The 22,567-nt window shown below is 41.7% G+C and overlaps 2 protein-coding genes across 4 annotated transcripts in view; one reads left to right on the plus strand and one right to left on the minus strand.

The window, feature by feature from the left end:
• Nucleotides 1-7,461, plus strand: part of LOC309357616 (cytosolic phospholipase A2 beta-like) — a 43,955-nt gene extending 36,494 nt beyond the window's left edge. For both annotated transcript variants that reach the window (XM_081889933.1, XM_081889934.1), the window contains exons 19-20: nucleotides 1,114-1,300; nucleotides 5,294-7,461. In XM_081889933.1, the coding sequence (XP_081746059.1) occupies nucleotides 1,114-1,300; nucleotides 5,294-5,541 (435 nt within the window). In that variant the 3' untranslated portion in view covers nucleotides 5,542-7,461. The remainder of the gene's footprint in view (nucleotides 1-1,113; nucleotides 1,301-5,293) is intronic.
• A 285-nt stretch (nucleotides 7,462-7,746) lies between these two features.
• SPTBN5 (spectrin beta, non-erythrocytic 5) overlaps nucleotides 7,747-22,567 on the minus strand; it is a 101,086-nt gene continuing 86,265 nt past the window's right edge. For both annotated transcript variants that reach the window (XM_081889483.1, XM_081889484.1), the window contains exons 58-70: nucleotides 21,796-22,013; nucleotides 20,797-20,986; nucleotides 17,915-18,091; nucleotides 16,992-17,096; nucleotides 15,745-16,323; nucleotides 15,424-15,495; nucleotides 14,333-14,419; nucleotides 13,222-13,313; nucleotides 12,261-12,346; nucleotides 11,574-11,709; nucleotides 10,702-10,817; nucleotides 9,222-9,362; nucleotides 7,747-8,115 (exon numbers count right to left, since the gene is read on the minus strand). In XM_081889483.1, the coding sequence (XP_081745609.1) occupies nucleotides 7,970-8,115; nucleotides 9,222-9,362; nucleotides 10,702-10,817; nucleotides 11,574-11,709; nucleotides 12,261-12,346; nucleotides 13,222-13,313; nucleotides 14,333-14,419; nucleotides 15,424-15,495; nucleotides 15,745-16,323; nucleotides 16,992-17,096; nucleotides 17,915-18,091; nucleotides 20,797-20,986; nucleotides 21,796-22,013 (2,145 nt within the window). In that variant the 3' untranslated portion in view covers nucleotides 7,747-7,969. The remainder of the gene's footprint in view (nucleotides 8,116-9,221; nucleotides 9,363-10,701; nucleotides 10,818-11,573; nucleotides 11,710-12,260; nucleotides 12,347-13,221; nucleotides 13,314-14,332; nucleotides 14,420-15,423; nucleotides 15,496-15,744; nucleotides 16,324-16,991; nucleotides 17,097-17,914; nucleotides 18,092-20,796; nucleotides 20,987-21,795; nucleotides 22,014-22,567) is intronic.

Below are 22,567 nucleotides of genomic sequence, written 5' to 3' on the forward strand. Positions count from 1 at the left end.
GTAGATAAATAGGGTTCGCCAGAAGCAGCTTAGTCATGGTGGCCACATGACTCGGAAGCTATCTGCAGACAAACGCCAGCTCCCTCGGCCAATAAAGCGAGATGAGCGCCGCAACCCCAGAGTCGGTCATGACTGGACCTCATGGTCAGGGGTCCCTTTACCTTTACCTAAAGGGGTAATGGGAACCCCAGAGAGCTGTTGTCAGTCAGAGTATTAGGCAGGGTAGACAAATGATTGGATCTACTTTAAAGCAATTTCAGTGCTTATAAGGGAAGCTGCCATGCTGGCTCTGGATGTGAGTATCCCACATGAAAACTGGGTTTGGGGGGCTTGCTGAAGGAAACATGACACCTAAGAGAGGTGGAAGTGGATTTAATGAGAGTCATAAAATCAGCTTTTGGAACATGATGCAGGTATGTATGTAAGCGGTTTATAAGGACAAGTTAGTGGAGTCCCTTCCTTGCTAATGCAGGGAGTTATAGTGGTGTGGGTTTGGTATACTCACCCCATCTCTGAATCCACCTTGCTATTCAAGAATCAAGTGCCACAGTGGCAGTGCCTTTCCCACTGGCTATGAAAATAATTGTGTGGTCCCTTGTAAAAAGTCACCAGGCTGGGATTTAAAAGGTTGTTGTTATTGGGTGTTCTTTCTCTCATTAACAAAATAATACACACACATAGAGCCTATTGGACACATTTGGTGGTGGTAATAATAATAATAATAATAATAATAATAATAATAATAATATTTGTACCCCACCCATCTGGCTGGTTTTCCCCAGGGACTCTGGGTGGCTTCCAACAGAACACTAAAAACTGAATAAAACTTCAAACATTAAAAACTTCTTTTCACTTTTAATTTTAAATTTATGAGATGGGTGGGATATAAATAAAGTAATCATAATAATATCATTTTTCTATAACAATTGCTGTCAAAGCATCTTTGAGAATAGAACAGTAGCCTGTATTTTGTATCACAGGTACAGTATGTGTTTTGTATTCACACCCCACATTTCAGCCCACTCTAGGTGGCCAGTCATGGGTTAATTCAGTGTGCCGAACTATTGACTTAAATTCTGATAAACAGAAAGTGTTGATTTGTGTCTTCTCCAGCAAATACGTTTGACAGCCAAATACTGTGAAGAGCAAAGTATTCCTTTTCCAAAAGTTGACCTAACCGAAGAGGACTGGAAGAATCCCAGAGAGTGCTATGTGTTCTCAGATGAAGATAACCCACAAGTGCCAATTCTGATTTATTTCCCTCTAGTATGTGCCTCCTTCAAGGAGTACAAGGCACCAGGTAAATTCAGCGTCCATTGCCCAATGCGTTTTTAATAGCAATCTCTGGTCTGAACTTCTCAGTCATTTTCCTCCCATTTAATTTTTTTGTTTAATCCATTTGATGCTTCTATCACTAGGAACCCTCGCTGGTGCCTGCCATTCCCCCCCCCCCCCGTCTTGAAATGTTGGTGCATGTTGACATAGCATCACTTGGAGGGAGTTCTGGGGAAAACTGGCACCCACCAGGATTTTTTTCCATACACCCACTTTCCCCTGCCAGCAACACAGAGAGGAAAGAGAGATGTTTGCTGATTTATACACCCACCCACTCACTGAACACAGGTCTCTGAAATAACTAAAAACCTGTCCCCACCCCATCCCATCCAGATGAGAGGTGGAAGGGGAGTGTGTACACCCTGGGTGAGAAGTAGGAATGGCTTGATTTTTTTTGTATCTTGCTGTGTAGTAAATTGGCATTCCCAATACATATCTGACATTATTTATATGCATCTTGCTATGTTCTGTGCAAACATGTCCCAGAACTGGGAGCAGTGGTGGCATTTATTTAGTTGGGTTGTGGAATAGCTGAAAGGGTGGGGAAGAGACAAACTTTGACCCCTGAGTTTTCCAATAGGTTTTGTGGCAGGAGGTTTATTACAGAAGTGCTAGGCCAGCTATTGTTTACACATAATAGACTCCGGCTGTGTCTTCCAACTTTCCCAAGCAGCTAAATAACACAAGAAGCAAGTAAGCAATCTATTTTTAAATAGCCATAATTTGGAATTTGTGTGTAGTGAATCCATCACTCCAAATTGTAAATGTGGGAATGGGTTGGACCTAACATAAGATTCCACTTTCCTTCCAATAAAAGGCCAATGAGAGTATATGGAAAGAATGCCGGAGCCAAGATTTGCAGTCTTCCACCTTGGCCCCAAACTGTTAATTGGAGACAAGCAAACATGAATCCCAGACAGTAACACATTTCTGAGCTACAGGCTCACATGGCAGCTGTAAAACTGTACAAGCAGGAGGCTTGCCAATAGCAAAATATAGTAGGGCTTCATACTGCATAAGATTGGACGAAATTCAAAAAGGGAGGGAATGCTCTGCAATTATCTCCAAAGCTTGCCCCAGCCATGGTGAGATTCTATAGGTGCCATTTCCAAAATTGTTTGCAGAAACCACACACTATTTATCATAGGCGCCGACTCCATGGGGCCTGAGGGGGCCCGAGCCCCCTCAAAAATTTGTTTGGGGGGGCTCCGCCCCCCCAATAATTTAAGAAAATTGTTAACGTAAATTTCGCTCTGTGCGTGTTATTGAGCGAATGTGTGGTCCCTGGAGCTGACTTGCCGGAGCGCAGGGGCAAAAATAGGCAAAAATAAGATCGGGCAGTCGGGCGGAGGGAAGGCAGAAGCTTTCCTCAGGGTCTTACTGCCCACCTGCTTCTGTTGCTGCGTTTGCTCAAACTCAACAAAGAGCAGGGAATCCCCTGCCCTCCTGGCAAGCAGAGGGTTAAGGAAAGGATCGAGTCCTTCCTTCTAATTCTTTCCTAGTCACACTGCGTGCAGGCTCCAGGTGGGAGAGAGAGAGAGAGAGGGCTGGCTTGGGGGGGGGGACTTTTGCCTTCCTTTCCTCCCCCCACCCCGTTAAACTCCTCGCCTGCATTCTTAGCCAGCTGCTTCTCCGCACACCCCTCTTGTGCTTCTTGTCCCTTCTGTGTTTTTCCTTCCCTCCCCATTTAAAACGTGGTGACAAAGCACGGATCCACATGGATCCTCAGGATTTTTGCATTGGGCCACCCCAAATTCACCATCAGATCACATTACATGTCCATGGCTACAGTCTGTACCAAAAAAATCACGCACCCACTGTTGCCTGGGGCTGCAATGGTGCAAAAACGTGGTTACAAAGCATGGATCCACAGGATCTTTGCACTGGGTCACCCCAAATTCACCATCAGATAACATAGCATGTCCATGGCTACAGCCTGCACCAAAAAAATCACGCACCCACTGTTGCCTAGGGTCACAGTGGTGCAAAAACGTGGTTACAAAGCACGGATCCACATGGATCCTCAGGATTTTTGCATTGGGTCACCCCAAATTCACCATCAGATCACATAGCATGTCCATGGCTACATCTTGCACCAAAAACATCACGCACCCACTGTTGCCTAGGGTCACAGTGGTGCAAAAACGTGGTTACAAAGCACGGATCCACATGGATCCTCAGGATTTTTGCATTGGGTCACCCCAAATTCACCATCAGATCACATAGCATGTCCATGGCTACATCTTGCACCAAAAAAATCACGCACCCACTGTTGCCTAGGGTCACAGTGGTGCAAAAACGTGGTTACAAAGCACGGATCCACATGGATCCTCAGGATTTTTGCATTGGGTCACCCCAAATTCACCATCAGATCACATAGCATGTCCATGGCTACATCTTGCACCAAAAAAATCACGCACCCACTGTTGCCTAGGGTCACAGTGGTGCAAAAACGTGGTTACAAAGCATGGATCCACATGGATCCTCAGGATTTTTGCATTGGGCTACTCCAAACTCACTGTCAGATATTAAAAATCTTTATAAAATAGAGAATTAAATACATACAGAATGTTAAATTTTCAGTTTCGAAATATTAGTACTAGTTTAGTACTGTATTTCTATATTACAATAGTACTGTATTAGTTATTTTCAAATACTTAAATATTTTTAGGGTGTAAGACCCAATTAAAGCCCGTTATTTACATACAGTATTACAGTATTTACATACAGTATTAGGCATACTGTATTAACTTTATTAACTGTATTAAAGCATTAACTTTGAGATATTATTTTTATTTAATGAACCCTCAGCCTTATTCAAAGTAAGCTTAAATTAGCTATTTCACTTATTAATCAAAGTGCTATTACCGTGCGACAGCAATATTTTATGTTTTATTCTTTTAATGATAGTTTAGGATTTATTTAAATATCATTTCAGTCTTTTCAGAGCTATATATTCACTGCTCTGTAATAGTCTATAAGCATAATTGTTACTGTAAATTAAATTAGCTTTTTACGAAAATACCGTGCGTGTTTATGTTTTGTTTCTTTTTTCATAGCCAAAAAGTGTTTCAGGCTTGTCGAGTTTCCCGGAGTGTGGAGTTATAGAGAGTCGAGTTTTCGGGGTTCTAATGTTGATCATATGACTCTAAAATACTTTTAAAAAACTTTAAAACTCACTAATTTTCATCTAAAATTTAGAAAACTTCCCGGGGCAGGACCCCGGTATGGGCCCCCCCAATATTTTTTATAAGTCGGCGCCCCTGCTATTTATTCACTATGGACATTTTCACCCTTTTCAGAGGCCTGGGAAAAGAATGCCCCTGGCTTATACCTCTGCCCCTATGGCTGGGGTGGGGAGTTGATTCAGTGTGCTCCTAAAGGCCAATTTATGTAATCTGCATTTTCTGAAACAATATGCGAACCCAAACACAGTCATCCTTCAAAATTCCATTCTCTGAATTTTGCACAGCAGTTCCCCAGCCAAGTAGTATGTACAAAAATGGATGTGCTAGGGTAAAGTGTGCAAATGAATGCATGCTTGGAAGAGCACACAGATGCAAACAACAACAACAAAAGAATTTGCAAAGATGCATTGTTGCTATCACAGGAGAAACTTTTCTTGGGACTTTTAGCTGGTTGAATGAAAGTTTCAAGGGGATGCTGCTTGGATTTGCAGAAATGAGTATTGGAAAAATACCCTAAAAGTGCAATGTTGTCTTGCCCCCCAAAAAAGAAAACCCTATAGTACTTTTGGGATTTCTTACTGCTCAGCAAATTGGGTCGTGCATAACAAGGAGAGCATGGAATAGGTAGAGTAATGTGGAATCGTTTTGTTGCTGTTGGTTGTTTCCAGTTTAGCAAACGTTGACACTTCCAACCAAAATGCAGTACAGAACTCTGAATGAAGTAAGGTTTGCTTACCAGTGGTGTTATTTTGTTTGTTTCTTTCTTTCAGGAGTGAAACGCACTCCTTCTGAAATGAGTGGATGTGAAGTAAACTTGGGTAAAGACTCGCCTTACAAAACAATCCATTTAACCTACAGTGAGGAGGACTTCGACAGACTACTAAACCTGTGCACCTATAACATCCTCTGTAGCAAAGACCACATCCTCCAGGCCATCCAGCATGCTATACAGAAGAAGAAGAAAAATTGGTCTCAGGCTAGAAAGAAATTCTGTCACCCTGAGCAGGGCACCAATTAGCCCCCAACACTTACATTGTTGGAGGTTATGCTAAGGCAGTTTGCAGTTTGCAGTGAACACTAATGAGTGTAGTTCCCACCCTGCCTAGTTTGAACAGATGGCTTCTTTATTTATTAATATTCCTATTTTTTGAGCCATCCATGTTCAAGGTCACATACCTGGGTTGTAGCTTGTGAACAATGCGAGGAACATAGCAGGAAGAGCTTCAGGAGGTGATTCTGATGGGGCTGGACGACACTCAGTTAAAGTTACCAAGTCAGTAAGTAGCTGAGATTGTATTGCAAGGAGTGACATTGGTGATACGTTAATTTGAGAGGTCACAGGGATTTGTTTATAATACTTTGAATGGTGACCCTCTGCAACTCTAATGGAAATGAAGGAGATGTGTTGGACTTCAGTACCAATGGAAACTGTGAAGAGTGGAGCTTTCTTGCATCAATTCCACTATGAGCAATTACATCATACCATACAGATATTCTTGCTGTTCCTTTGCTGATCACTATTGTTCCGATTTCCTATTCTAAAGAGGGCTGATGCATTTCAGCTGTGAATAAAAATCACCATTGCTAAAATAATTTAGTATTATAACTTCAATGAAACCCATTATAATTATTTGCAATATTGCCTTGTTTGCTTGTATTGCCTCCGTGTTTAGTCAGATCTGCTAGTTAAATTCAACAAACTCAGTCCACAACATGACAGCTTTTGCTTGTATTTGATCCTTTTAAACCTGAATCTATAGCTAAATTTGCCACAATAGAAGTGATTCAGAAGGGAGTTAAGTATCCTCTGCAAACACTTAATTGGAGATTTATTGAGGGTAAGGTTACCAGATCGTTTTCAATGAATCTGGGGACACTTTTCAACTTCAGTGGATTTTGTATGGGGACTGATGTGTAAATCCGGGGACGTCTGGTATCCTTACTCTAGGGCTGGGAATAGCACCTACCTGATACGCTCAGAAAATGGGTCTGAGACATGCTGTGGTCAGCATTCACAGTGTTAGGCTAGATAGATGAACTGCTAATCTGACTCAATAAATAAATGTTGCTCTTTTGGTGCTTCAAGGCAGCTGATTCTACCAATGGTAGTATTTTTAAAAATAGATTGGCACTATAATATTGCTGTTTGGACTGGCAGAGATCAGCAAAGCCTCTATATGAATTGTGATGTCAGGTGCCCTGATTCCACATGCCTGGTTCTTTGGTGAGGCAACCTCTTACACACAAGCAGTGCACAGTTGGTGATTCTATCTTTGCATGCAAAACCTGCTGGGGGATGCAATGGCAAACAGTTATGTTGTATAATTAAAAAGGAAGCCTTCAACATGTTTGTTGTAAATTGAACATACCCTGTAAAAAGCTGGTTTCCATTGCTTATGAATGCTCTGGAAGATGTTACTATAAACCTGAGGGTAGGCATGTCAGAGCCTTAAATACTGTAGTGTCAGAAGAATTTTGTCTCCACAGAACATTAAGTATTAAAAACCAGATCTTCAGCTGGAGCAAATTATATCCACTCTTCAGAAATTATTTGGGGTAATATGATTTATACTGTTTCAGAATCTGGTTCAAAAGTATTTGCATCTCTCATAAAAGCAAGGCCACCCAGAAATGGTATATTTTCATCATCTTGTCAAGAAATTTGAAATATAAAGAATAGGGACTTGAGAGACAAAGTATGACCAATTTTGTTCTAAAGCAGTCAAGGTTAAACATTTTTGGTGTGTTTTAAATAAAGCATTGCCACATTTAATAAAGGCAAAATGAATAGAAGTACAGTAGATGTAGTGTATTAGGCAGGAACTCAGGATTTTTTATTTTTTATTTTTGCTTTAAGAGTATCTCAGGAAGAACAAAAAATATATGCAGTTACTATGTGGTGACTGTAACTTCATAATAAAACAGTTGCAACAGTAAATCTTCGTGTGGGGTCAGTTTTATTTAAAGAGGTACGGTATATGAAAAAATGTTTTCCATTAGTTTAAACTAGAGAAACATCAGTATAAAATTTGGTCTCCATTCTATGTATTATCTAAAACTTAGTTCTCTCTGGAAAACAGTTTCTAAACATTAAAATGAAGGAACGCAAACAGTTTCATCCTTTTCTCTTACTATAGTGCATTTTTATTGCACAATCCATTGATGGTGACAGCCTAATGCAAGGGGATGGGCCAGCAGTGGGGAGAGGCTCTTTGTAGTCGCAATACTTCCCTCTAAAAAAATAAGTATGCTGAGAGCAGCCAGTCTACAGTCACTTTTATGGCTTTTCAATCCATATGGTTTACAGTCTGAAATATATTGGTGCTGAATTATTGACAGTGGCACTGTTTTGTTGTTTTATTTACTTAGTGAAGGCAATAGGGTGTAGTCAAAAGAAGAACCCAGCACATCCACAGAACTGCAGCACTCGCTTCCATTTGCTGCTCTTATTTCTTGCTAAAAAGCTTTTTGAAGACATTCTTCTCTTTCTTTTTCTTCTGCTTTGTGACATCAATCTCTGGCTCTGTTCTCCTCGGGTTCTGCAGAGTGTCTAGGCTCTTGGTTACTTCAGTTTTTGGTTCAGCTTTGGCTCCTGAAAAACTAACCATTGTCAGCACCTGCCAAATCTCAGGAGGAAGCATATTTCACAACCAGGATGCAACTGCAGAGATGGCCTTATTATATATTGCTGGGGAACTACCCTTTATTAGGCAATGGTGCAACCAAAAAGGCCTCCTAATGGAAAAGGGAAATTCTTCTACCTGAGATCTTAAAAATCTCATGCTAGTCAGGATCTTTGTATTCTAACTGAGCCAATAGCCAGCTCTATGTTGCCTATAGAGACTGACTGTAGCTCTCCATGGTTTCAGACAAGGGATTTTTTTCTCAGCCTTAACTGACTATGCTAGGGACTGAACCTGGGCTCCTTACCAGTGCAAAAATACCACTGAGCTATTACCTTTCCCCATCACACTAAAAAGCTGTCATAATGCACTCCTGGAAGAATAACCACCCATCAATGTGACACCCTGCGCCAAATTCTATGTCTGATCTCCCTGGGTTGCCACTACTCAAGGAGCAGAAGCAGAATTTATAATGGTAAAAAAACTAAGGGGCTATCAGGCCTTATACTACAGCATCTGCTAAATCAACTTGGCTCCTATTCTGGTGATTTAGGAGTGGTTGTTTTGGAACTGACACAGCATTTTACAGAGCTGCTTTACTGAATGCCTTGCAGGCTCAGTTGGCGGGTGATTTGTCTGTGTTTGACATACATCCCCAATGTAGGAATTTAAGTTTTGGGGAAAAGCCAAATATATAATGAGAACAAGGAGTAATTTCACACAGAGGCGTGTAATTGGAGCAGATTCCTCAGTTCATTATTCCAACCCCCTATGAATTTGATATATTCCCTAACCAACCCTGTTTTTCCACTCGATTCCTCCTAATTTATAATCTCACATTTTAACCAACATTTCCCATGGACTATATCATTTTCTCAGTTGATACATTCCACACCTCCTCAGGGGTAAAACAGAGATGGAGGGTGGATGTGTGTTTAAATGTGTTAAATTGAAATTAACATATGCACAAAATGAGTGCAACCACCCCTTCAAGCTGATGTTTATGAATTGTATAATTGTATCTCAAGTTACCCAGAAAATTGCCCCCTTTTGCCTAACTGCAGTTAAACTTTACCTTGGACTCCTTGATCCAGAGTTCCTGTCTTTCCTCCATTAGGATAAGGCTGTGCTTTATGATAGCTTTGAGGGTGCTCTGATAGACTGGACATCAACAGTGTTACTGGATCAGACTCCACGGAGTGCACAGAAGAAGCATCTGAAATGAGTTATTAGCACATCTTTAATGGTCCTGTAGGATGCCGGTGGTGCTGTGGTCTAAACCACTGAGCCTAGGGCTTGCTGATTGGAAGGTCAGTGGTTCGAATCCCCGTGATGGGGTGAGCTCCCATTGCTCGGTCCCAGCTCCTGTCAACCTAGCAGTTTGAAAGCAAGTCAAAGTGCAAGTAGATAAATAGGTACCGCTCCGGCGGGAAAGTAAACAGCGTTTCCATGCACTGCTCTGGTTTCGCCAGAAGCAGCTTAGTCATGCTGGCCACATGACATGGAAAAACTGTGGGCAAATGTTGGCTCCCTCGGCCAGTAAAGTGAGATAAGCGCCGCAACCTCAGAGTTGTTTGTGACTGGACTTAACTGTCAGGGATCTTTTACCTTTAATGGTCCTGTGGCTGAGTAAAGCTACCATCAAAACTCTAGAAATATTTATAGATCACTATTGATTTATTCAAGTCACAAATAAGGACTTGAAAAAATCTGTTGACTTGGGACTGCTGGAAGGTTATCAAGCCTCTAGCACAGAGATTTCCAAACTTTTCATGTTGATGACACACTGCTTAGACATGCATCATTTCACAAGACAGTAACTCAGTTTTACTAGCAAACCAGAGGTTAAACTAACCCTTTTCCAGTACCGCAAGGAGCACGGGGAGCGTTCATGCAATACACTTATACACTGCAGATGACTCACAAATGTTGCGACACACAGTTTGGAAAGGTCTGCTCTAGCAGGCTACAGTATGCGTCTGATGAGCTCTGTTCACCAAAGTGGGTTATAAATTGGGGAGGCCTGACCTAGATAAAGTACAGTTCTCATCTCCTAATTGAATGAATCATTTATCCCACACCTCTATTACTCTCCACCACCTTCAATGTTTTCATAATGAAAGAAGATATGAGAACTGATAATAGATTAATAATAATGCTTTTTATTCTGTTTATGGAAGCCAGAGGAGGCCTGTATCTCAAATTTACGTATGACCCATGAAGAAAGCAATTAATCTGTGCACTTGACTGGTAAGAATTTTGCATATTGCTATGGTCAATGGCCAAAATATCATCAAAATACTAGATTAGTAAACTGAATTAGTAAACATATTCTATATGGCAGAAGAATATGGTGTATTTTTATATGTAAGCTGCCCTGAGTTCCTGACAGGGAAAAATATATAAACAAACAAACAAGCAAGCAAGCAAGCAAACAAACAAACATACAACAACAACAACATTACACAGCATGTTTTCATTTCTATATTATGTAATTTCCCCCTCTTAGGTGTATTTTTATATTTTTAATAAAAGAAAAAATGTTCCAGTATTACCAGAATCTTCAGAATCCTGAGCAAAGATTATACTAAAATCCTGTGTCAATTCTCCCGATTCCTGGGGATTTCCAACGGGCTTTTTTTCTTTTGCAACTTTGAAGGAAGGTGTTCTCCTGTCAACAAACAATATTAAACAGATATTAGCTTTCCTTGGCTGAAAACTTAGATAACAAATACCAGTTTAAATTAGTTACAGTATATCACACCCTTAACTGTAAATATATTAAGGGCAAGAAACAAAACAAAGAACCATCAATCATTTTGTCACAAGTCCTGTGGAGGTGTCATGCAGGGGATGGCCTGATCCAGAGAAAGAATGGGCAGAGATTTCAGTGAGGTATTTTGCAGAAGTAAGTGCTGGTTTTAAGACACTGGCATTCCTGATCCTAATAATTTCCACCAGCATGATTTCCAGCAACATGCCTGTCCATGCTTACATTTTGCCCAGCATTTTCTAGGCACAGGCCTGCGCTTTAAAGTGCTGTCTGTTTTGTTTTGTTTTTGCCCCAGTGCTTTCCCTGTGAAAACATACCTTTTAACAAGAATCGGAACAAACAGCAATTCAGATTTTCAGCAGATTGCCGTTTGCTCCAATTCAGTGGAAGAGAGTGGGCTTTTGCAGTGAAAGTACTGCAGGGGGAGTGCTGAAATGTGGCACTTTAAAGCATGGCCCTGCGCCCAGAAATATGGCACAAAATGAAGTCTGGATAACCCCTACTTATTGTCATCATTTCTGATCGGAGTGTTCATAAGATGCAGAGGCATATCTATGCTGTAAAAGAGAATCTATGTTACTTAGGTTCCTGCAGTCTTTACTAAGATGACGGGTAAGTAACATTTGACCTGACATATACAAAATCAGTGTGTACCTGAGAAGCAGACTTTTGGTAATCTCCTTGTTGGCAGAACTCCCAGCTGCAGAGATCCAAGGTTTTATCTGAGGCCTCGTTGCATTTGTAGTGGCTAGAAGTTCATTCCGCAGAGAACGCAGGCTGTTATGGCGGCCTTGTAGAACCCAAGTAAAAAATACATAATATGGATGAAAGACAATTAATAAGAAGGATTAGTTTTTAAACACAATATTGCTCCTGAGCTACAGCCCTTATCCAGTGTGGTGTAGTGGTTAACAGCGGTAGTATGGTAATCTGGTGAACCGGGTTCGCGTCTCTGCTCCTCCACATGCAGCTGCTGGGTGACCTTGGGCCAGTCACACTTTTCTGAAGTCTCTCAGCCCCACTCACCTCACAGAGCGTTTGTTGTGGGGGAGGAAGGGAAAGGAGAATGTTAACTGCTTTGAGACTCCTTAGGGTAGTGATAAAAGCAGGATATCAAATCCAAACTGTTGTTCTTCTTATCTTCAGTCAGTAAAGCTTCTGCTCTTTGAGCTGGATAGACCAATGGTTTGATTTGGTATAAGGCAGCTTTCTATGTTGTATCTGGGGTACTTCAGTATGTGTGTCTTTTGCTTGTCCAATTATGCACCTCTGTTGAGGCATCTTGTGGGAATGTCACATGAAATAGGGAAATGCTGCATAAAATGAATCAAACAGCCTTACCTAATGTAGCCCATAATGCTTGCACCCAGTCTTCCATTAGCTTCTGAGAAGGTGCTGCGAAGTAGTACTCTGATCCATCACTCAACCTGTAAATCACAGATTGAAGGACTGAGTTCTGGGGTAGCCTTTCCCAATAAGTTATGTATAGGAAAACCCAGAATTCTCTTCTTTTGTTTTCAGTTGGGTTTTTTTTTTGAGATAAAGTTAAGGATACAGACAACAAAAAGGACGACTAATATGTAATGATACAAAAAGATCACTAATTTCTGCAGTTTCGTTGAGATACAGGAAACGACATTCAAATGAGTCTAGACACAGAGATGCATGTTTTAGATTGGGTGTGTGATGTGTGGGATAACCAACCTCATTTAACAAACATGAAGGAGCTAACTGTCCTGTCAGGCTTAGCGAGGTCACTCCCTCTCACCTTGAGAGAAGAGGAATCAATAACTTAGTTACAGTGAAAACAAAAAAATTCCTTCCAGTAGCACCTTAAAGACCAACTAAGTTAGTTCTTGGTATGAGCTTTCGTGTGCATGCACACTTCTTCAGATACTTTTTTCAGATAGTTGGTCTTTAAGGTGCTACTGGAAGGAATTTTGTTGTTTTGACTATGGCAGACCAACACGGCTACCTATCTGTAATTAGTTACAGTGATGAAAGTTCCTAAGTCAAGTTTTACTGCCTGTGCAACTTTTCCTGAATGCTGTATGGAAAGCTAATGAATTTGACCTTTGGAGAATTTGTAAGTAAACAATTTTTAACGTACCAAACATGTGGTCTTTTTCTTTGCTAGGGGAAATTGGGAACTTTGGGAGGAACTTAGAAGGGGAGATTTTAAAGGTCTAACAGCCTATATTTCCTTGCTTTACTTTGCCACATGTTTTGTGATTTTCTGGGGTTCTCTCACCAAAGAGTACTTGCCCCAAACTTGGATCTTTGCATCACCGACTTGATGTACCTTAGGCTGAAGGCGTGTTCTTTCCTAGAATACTCCGTCAACTTCTCACACTTGGCTCCAGTAATACTAAGTGATGAAATTGGAGTTGTATTCTGGCAAGGCAGAAGAAGAGATGATAACCAAAGACTTTCAATCCTATTTTTTCTGGTTTAAACACTTACTCATCCTGTATAGCTGGGGTGTCAATAATGCAGGAAAAGTTTCCTTGAAAAACTGCTCATCATTCACTATGAGGGTTTATCCACACTTCCACTTGTCCTGTACCTAGAAAGCATGGTCCAAGTGATTTCCTGCTTGACCCATGCTTTCTTGGCATGGGCCTGAGTGGGTTTCCCCTTGTTCTGTTCCTTTCCTAGGAAAACCTGCTCTTTAACTCTAAATAGGGGCAAACGCAAATATGGAGAAACCCACATTGACATTAGGTCCTATGGAGCACTAAAGAGCAGTTTTCCCTGAGGGAAAGCAGAGGGTCAAGAGGAAGTGTCAATAAGCCCTCAGTGTTCCTTTGTGATGTGTAGGGGAGCATCTGGTATTTCCCAGGGCTTGTTCTCCATATATGTGGAGTGACAGTGAGGCATGGCTAAAGCTTCAGGTGGACTAATCCTGAATATGCCACAGAACCTACTTTAGCAGAAAGGAGTGTATTGGCATATAAACTGATATGGAAGGGAACATTAAAAGCAGAAAGTTTGAAAGCCACTACTGTAGGGTTATATGCCAATATCACGTTTCTCTGCACTAACAAATGACCAAGTATCATAACCTTACTGGCTCTGTCTGTCTGTCTGTACCATGTATCATCACTTACAATACTGAACATTGTTGGTCACGACCCAGCTCCTATTTTTAAAGGGACAGATTTCTGAATCTTGCTGCCCTGGGATATAGTCATCTACAACTTGTGTCCAGCTAATATACCAAAGATGAAGACTACCTCACCTTCAAGGTAGATTTCTATTGCTCAATATTTCTTTGCCAGGAATGTGGGTTTTCAGCATTTGTGTGTGTGAATTAGAAGACATTTTGACATGTATGTAGCGCATAAAATACCAAATACTATTAATAATAACACAGTCTTTAATAAGAACTGAAATATGGAAACACAAATTACCTGGAATGCTTCCTTTTCATCCCTGTAGATGTCAAGTTTTTGTCTTCCAAGTTTAACATAATATCTGTTCCAAGCTCTTGACATTGGCTACAAAAGTCATAAAACTAAGTCAACCACCTATTACCTCTAAACATCAACTGTGCTGCTTATTACTGAATCACTGGGGCTTATACATTCATCTAATGTATTGTACAGTGTTTTGTTTTTAGCCTCAACCATGCAGCTGGATAGTAGGATATGCTTTGCAATAGCTGAGCTATACAGGGAGAGAGTCTTGTAAGGCAGGGATGGAGGAACCTGTGGCCTTCCAGATTTTGTTGGACTCCATCGTTCTTAACTATTTGACGTGCTGACTTAGGCCTGTTGGAAGTTGGAATCCAACATCTGGAAGGCTGCAGATTCCCTTTCCTGGTTGTAAGGGCCAAGCTTCTCCACTAATTATTAAACATATAGTAATTAATGGGCAAAGGTGAGATTTCTGAGCTTTAAAATGCATCAGTGTGAAAAGGGTAAATAAGAGAATGAAACAAAATCAATGGGATTTTTTGGAACTAGCTGTCTCGAAGTCATGTGAACCAATCAATGTGATGTGAACCTAATGTGATGAGGCTACTTAGGATGTAGGCAAAGGGGGGGGGAATGGGACGTGGAAAGGTTGGGTAAAAGTTGGGTGGAGCAGTATTCAACTAAACAATCACACCAGCAGAATGACTTCTGCTTGCACAATTGGACTTCTCTCCCCGCTCTGCGTGCCCCCAACATCTGTTCTGGGGTTTCTCCCAACCTTCTGGAGAGGATTTAGGGACTGTTGGGGAGGAGAGGAAAAGTCCTGATGCAAAATCCTTCTGCCCATGGAATAAGAAAAAATGAGCAAGGAGGGGAAATCTCAGGAAGGGATGGGTGTGTGGGGATTAGCAAGGCTAATTCCACAAGCATTATGCCAAAAGTTTTCTTGATTCCCCCCACAAGAATCCCTGTTACAATCACCTCAAAATGGGAACGAAGATTAGGCTAACATGCTTTGCCTTTAGTGAGCCTGTTCTGTTTATATATTATCTCATCTTTCCCTTGGCAGTTTAACTTGTGGTTACCTGTCTTCTTCCTGGAAGAATCTGATCCCTCTTTTCTAGGAAACCCTCCATGCTCTGGTGATTTGCAGGAACCTGGAATCCGCAAGGCAATTTCAGAGATCTTAAATTGGTTTGAAGAATGCTTGGTTATAGCACTAATTAATATCCCATAGTTAAGGGCCACTTCACGTATTACAGAGTTATCAGCTGCCAGTGAGTATTTGGTGTGTCCAGTATCCCTCCTAACCCTTTAATTTCTAACATAGAAAAAACAAATTATAGATCTATGTAGCTTTCATTTAGTGTAGGGGTTGCTGTGGGCACAGATAAATGGCAACCTACCTGAAAAGCAGCTTCTGATCTCTGAGGAGGTAAATCCAAGGATGGCAAAGTTGGATAAATGTCAAATGATTCACTCGTGGGCACAGTCCTCACTTTTTTGGTTTCTACATCAGAGAGAGTGCCATTGTTTGCGTTTTTCATATTTGATGGTTTGAAATCACTAGCATGTGGTACCACCAAATCACCGTCGGTTGGCTGGATTTTTAGGTTAGAGGGTAACGAGGACACCAAAGAAGTCTGAGTCCCTGGATCTGAATTTTGTAGGCTAAGCGACACTGGTGAAGGAGGAGAACTGACATTGCTGGAGTCAGTCATCATTAGATCTTCTCCAAGGCCACATTTGTGCAAATTCTCTTTGGACTTTTGCGTAGGAGAGACACCACATTCTAGGGGAATCCTCAGTGTGTCCGTCGAAGAAATAGATGGCAATGGTTGAGTTCGCTTCGAATCAAGATGTTTCGTGTGAGATGTTCTCCTGTCTGAGTGTCTTCTTCTTAGAGAGGGAACCTTGATCACTTTCCCTTTCTCTTGTTGCCCACTCTCCTTAGCATCAATTTGTTTCAGTAGTTTCAGTTCCCTCTGAAAGAAACAAAAAGTGTACCTGAATGAAAATGAAGTCAAAAAGCAAGTAGTTGTGAGCCCTGGACATACATGCCACGGATACTGCTAAATATGAGGTGAAACCTGCCAGATCAGGCTATAATTTGGTCTCTGGGCAGGTATACGGGCCTGTTGGATAAACCTGACAATTTTGGTTTCTCATTTGCTCCATTACCACATTAGTTTGCACCTTTTAAAAATAATGTTCACAATATAATTTGTCTGCATGCCCTTCTCCTAATATATTATCACGTTTGTAAGCAATTTCCCCTTCATATAACACCTTTTGGTATGCTTTCACTAAACATATTTTTATATACACTTTTCCCCAAAATACACTTTTGTGTACCTATATTTTATTTGGGAAACTACAAAGGAGAAAGCAGGAAAAGCCCAGCAAGGTGTCTGGCAGCAGCTGCATTTCCTCACCATGTTTGCTCTTTCAATTCACCCTTTTCTGCCTTGACCTTCCTTGGCTGGGGAGAGGCAGAGGATACCTGAGGCCTATCCATCTTAACAAGAAACTCAGCTGCGAAACCACAGGGTCACACTCTTTATTGGGAAAGATAATGAGAGGTATTGATATCCTTTGCCTTTGTGCAACATGGCCTGCCCCAGGAAGCATTCACTAGTTTCTGTTACATTACCTTTGTCTTTCTGTTCAGCTGTGCAAATTTCTCCTCTTGGGCCTTTAGAATTTTTTCAAAATCTTGATGTTTCTTCAAAAGGTTCTCCACATCAGAGACTGAATGCTGGGGATAGAAGCAAATCAACAGAGGCAACCATTTAATAAAGAAATACCACAAGAGAAGTGTTGGCAATGATGGGAAATGGAAGAGGCTGAGATTGTTCAAAGTTGGTTGAGTGAATGAAGCTTCATTTGAAATTGACGAGGCTCGTGTGACATTTTAAGTAAAAGAGGGAGATCCCCGGCCACACTGATGTTAAATAGCGCAAACCATGCCTCCTCTCAGACCAGCCGATTGGCTGGCTAGGGAGGTGACGCGGCCGAGGATTCCCTCAATGGCGCAGGGGCTGGGAGCCAAACACTGAAGGAGGAAGAGGAGTGCAGGGGGAGCACACCACCCCCAGCAGCGCGATCCCCGTGGGGTGCCATCATGGCTGCTCCCCTGCCCACGCTGCGCACCATGCCCCGGGACGCGCACCAGCCCCTCCCCCACCTGTTCTCCGCCCCCCCGGTACCGGAGCATGAAGCTCCGCCACTGATTCCAAAGGTGTTTTTTCATGCTGTAGGACAGGGGTGACTAACAGTTTGTGGTCTATGGGTCACATTCAGCCTTGACCATGGACCACATGCCAGCAGAGGACATGGTGACCGCACAGTGCCATATGCATGCGCGTGTACACACACACACACAGAGACACGGCACTGTGTCTACTTTAACATTTTTCTTTTTAGCATTTGTGGGGAGCAGAAACATTTGCACAGGGAGCTGGAGTAGACCCCCCTGTGCTGGGAATTAGCCTAGCAATTGCCTTGTGCTATGCTAAGCAGGCTGTGTATCCAGAAAAGCATGTCAGCATTTAAATTTATGTTAACCTAACTCACCCCATAGCTAGGATCTGACAGAAAACCCTCCTTGGTTGTCATCCAAGCTTCAGCTAGGTCCAGCTCTCTTCTCAGTAACCGGATCTCCCAGTTTTCCTCGTACAAATCCTTCTTCATGTCCCAGCATTCCCGCACCATTCGCATTAGCTCCAACAGTTCTGAGAGTTTCTCTTCAATCTGCAGCAATAGTAATAGTAGTAATAAATCAATAATAATAATAATAATAATAATAATAATAATAATAATAATAATAATAATAATAATAATAATAATATACTTATACCCTACCCATCTGGCCAGGCCCCCCCAGCCACTCTGCATGGCTTCTAACAGGATATTAAAAACACAGTAAAATATCAAATATTAAAAACTTCCCTAAACAGGGAACAATTCCCAATTCCCAAGATTTAAATTGAAGGAAGGGTGGAGAACTGAACATTTTTCTTTGACAATCACAAGGTAGACTGAATATATGACCTCCCCTTGTGTCCATTTGGAAAGTATTGTTTTGTATTTTGCAAAACCACAGAATGTTATTTATAAAAAATGATAGATTTAAACAAATGAATCAACCAAATATCAGTACTTTATCTTCCCAATATGTACTGGACATTTTAACTGGAACCTTTGCGGTGGTTTTTTTTTTTTTACAATGCAGTTTTTTACAATTCCAGTTAAAATGTCCGCTTGAATTAAAAGGTCTAAACAGCATGCCCCAAAGTAAATTGTACAGTGGTCTAGCATACCTCTTTAGGGAAGCTGCCGCTAAGAAAGGCCTGCATGTTTACTATTTACATGTGGCACTCTTTAAATTGCTATTGTTCTTAATAGCAGGATTACTCTATTAAAAATGAAAATAGATTCAAGAAGAGCAAGAATGATGGGAGTTGCATCCCTACAACACCTGGAGAGCCACCCTTGCTTTACAAAGACTTTGGGCACTTTTATCCATCCAGACAAATTTCAAACATAGCAATTTTTTCAGTGAAACTGCATGTACCTGGAACACTATTTAATGCAGTAAAAAAAAACCTTAGGCACACAAGCTGCCCAAGCTAGCCCATTTATAAAGAATGCCATGTACTTTCAGGTCTGCTGGTTAGATAAGACAAGCCCATCTGTTCGCCTGCTCTGCGAGTAGCATTTATTTTTATTTTCAAAACAGAAACAGAAACACAGTGGGGTTTCTCAAAGTATGTAAAGTGACGTCCATAACAGCAACAGGATCTTTTAACAAATTCTGAAGATGTTCCTACCCCCATGATCTGCAGATCTCCTTACAAATTATACACAAGGCAAGCCGGGTATCATTGTAAAGGTCAGTGTATGAAGTTACATAGATATCAAGACCGTGGGGTGCTTTTCAAATGAAGCTCTCTCCTCTCCCCCCTTTCCTAAGGGTCTGCAAAGGACCACATGTCTGAGGAGGCCCCCAAGGCCCTTAAACCCGACCTGTTTGCTCCATATCAGGTTGCATTTCTGCTCTGCTCAACACAGCTTATGCTTTTAGATCACAAGATTGGAGATTTACTAATTTGGTTTTTATTTCTTTTCAAAGTCACGCCTAAGTCAAGAGAACCTTACCCACCACATCCATATTTTATCTTCCTTGCAATAACCCCAAACAGAAGGGAAGGCTTGCAGATAGTGATATGTGTTCAAGTTCACTCTGGGAGCTGTTGTTGCTGAGAATAAACTTGAACTTGGCTCTTCCATGTTGCTGAGGCTGCCAACTCCAAAGTACATACATCCACATCATGTAGAAAGCACAAGAGCAAGATTTGCTGTAGTAATTTTAGATTTCATTGGCAAACTAGGTTTAAAAAATCTATTTGAAGTAGTCCTGAAGCAAATTAGTGCTAAAGAGAGTCCCATCCCAGGCTAATTGCAGCATGGAGGGTATTTTTAATCACACTTGTGGTTGAGGATGGAAGTCCTGAGGTCCTGATGAAAATCGGTATTCCTGCACTTAGTACTGCATTTGTAAAAACAACAACAACTGGACACAGTTGTTAGCTACGCTGTTTAAAACATCTAGTTATGTCTCAGCTGTGTTTTGGAGGCACAGCAGGAGGTTGAGGACAAAATATTTCCCCTTGATGGAAGGGTTTCTTTGAAGGTACCTGGCATAGCAACTTTGCTGGTCTGGGTAACATGGGCTCCTGGATGAGACGGAGAATTCTTTCCGGAGACAAGACTATGGGATAGGGTTTTTGATCATGCAGCCTGCTCAAACCATTTGAGAGATGGGCCACATTACAGTGGTACCTTAGGTTACATACGCTTCAGGTTACAGACTCCGCTAACCCAGAAATAGTGCTTCAGGTTAAGAACTTTGCTTCAGGATGAGAACAGAAATTGTGCTCTGGCGGCGTGGCGGCAGCAGGAGGCCCCATTAGCTAAAGTGGTGCTTCAGGTTAAGAACAGTTTCAAGTTAAGAATGGATCTCTGGAACGAATTAAGTACTTAACCCGAGGTACTACTGTATGTGTTACTTGGCCCTTTTCAGTATCCCGAGTTGCTGTTCCTAACTAATTTCTTCTCAATCAGTTCATTCAATAATATCTAACCTATGAAGAAGAAGAAGAAGAAGAAGAAGAAGAAGAAGAAGAAGAGGAGGAGGAGGAGGAGGAGGAGGAGGAGAGTTTGAATTTGATATCCCGCTTTATCACTACCCGAAGGAGTCTCGAAGCAGCTAACACTCTCCTTTCCCTTCCTCCCCCACAACAAACACTCTGTGGGGTGAGTGAGGCTGAGAGACTTCAGAGAAGTGTGACTAGCCCAAGGTCACCCAGCAGCTGCATGTGGAGGAGTGGGGAAGCGAACCTGGTTCACCAGATTACGAGACTACCACTCTTAACCACTACACCACATTGGCTTACCTCTACGGACATAAAGTGCCCAGCCTTCATTAGGTTGTTTCCGGCTTGTTCCAAGTCTTCGTATTTCAGCCATCGCATCTCTATATCACGCTTGTGTTCCTCATGGCGTTTAATGAGCAGCTCAGCACCAAGAAGATCATTGGCCAGTTCCTCGGATATAATCAGGGCTTGCATTTCCTTGGCCCAGGCCCTAAAGGAGTTAACCAAAAGGGAGGCTCTGAGCACCAATATTTTTGCCACGAATAAAAGTGGAACGGATTCCATTCATTCAAAGAGCAGGTGGAAGTGTTTTCATTCACATTAGTGCACACACAATAGATTTCCATTGTACTTAAAGTGCATCCAAACAATTCTCAACAATTATGGCAGCTCGGAATGGTGCTAAAATGTTCTAGCACCTTTCCTGGTATCAGTGTCAAGCTGACTGGCTGGTAGTTACCTGGGTCTCCCCCCCTTTTTTTTAAAGATGGGGACAGCATTTGCCTGCCTCCAGGCTGCAGGGACCTTACATGTTTGTCTTTGTTTTTCTGATGGATTACATTTTTAATTGTTGAAATGGTTATCTATGTTGTTTCTAACGATTCGATATGGGAAGGTCTGAAAAAACCCCAGAAAAATGGGGGGGGGGTTTCCAGCCCCACCTTTTTCTGTCCCCCCCAAAGCCGTTTAATTTTTTTTGAAAAAGAACCCCCAAACAATTCAATATAGTTTGAATATTCCACCCACCCCATTTCCCCTTGGAAAAAAACAGCTTTGGAAAAACCCTGAAAAACCTGTTCCCCCCATTTTTCCACCCCCCCAGGCCTTCCCATCAGCTCTATTTTGTTGCTGGAAAAATAGCATGTATATTTTAGATTAAGTACACACACAAACTGCTCTGTTACAATCGCATATTGGTCCCATTGACATAAACTGATTTTACAGTGCCGATGTTCCACCTTTATTGCTTTAACACATCCGAGGATCTTCATACTGTGTATTTGTTCAGCTTGTACGTACATTAGTTCTCTGCAGTCGTTGAAGTAGATCTGAACATGTTCTGCCTGCTGTAGCTTCTGCTTTCTCTCCAGACACTTCTTGTCCAGTAGCTCCCAGCACTCATCTGCCTCTGCTAGTCTTTTCATCATGTTGCTCCTGGGCTGAGGGTATAGGCGGCCAAGACGCCAGGCCTCGCCCCTGATCCTTTCCAGCTCTTTTGCAATGATGGCTAATTCCCTCTGGAACACAGCAAGGGAAGTTAACTGAAGCCTGCAGGATATTGTTTCTCTTATTTATTCATTTCATAACTGCATATGAATTCTTTACAAAGTGGAGTGAACCTGGAGAAGTTCTGAACTCTAAAAATAAAAAAAAGTTGGTGGAAATGTGCAAATTTGTCTCACAAATATCGCCCCAATTAACTTGGCTTAACGGGAATTGCATGAATTCTAGGCAGATGTGGGCCAGAAACTCTAAATTTAGGTGGCCCGTAAGCTCAGAGACCAGCCTGAACATGTAGTTAATGTGCTCAAGGATTTTGTTCAGTCCACATTTTGAAACAAACTAGCCTGATTTGCAGTTCTCAGACTAATGTACAGATCAGAGAGCAGTTCTTTTTTTGCTTTTTTCTACTTCTTCAAATTTTGAAAAACAGCTCTCAGCCCAAAAAAGCTACAGAGTATCAGGTCGTTGATTAAGAGGAGAGAAGGGAAGTGAGGCTATTCAATCACCTCTGTGGTGAGACCATCTGCCTGTGGCCTTCCCTTCGGTGTCTCCTAACAGCCCATTCCAT

Source organism: Podarcis melisellensis (genome assembly GCF_964234715.1).
Source record: "Podarcis melisellensis genome assembly, chromosome: 1".
Classification (NCBI taxonomy): domain Eukaryota; kingdom Metazoa; phylum Chordata; class Lepidosauria; order Squamata; family Lacertidae; genus Podarcis; species Podarcis melisellensis.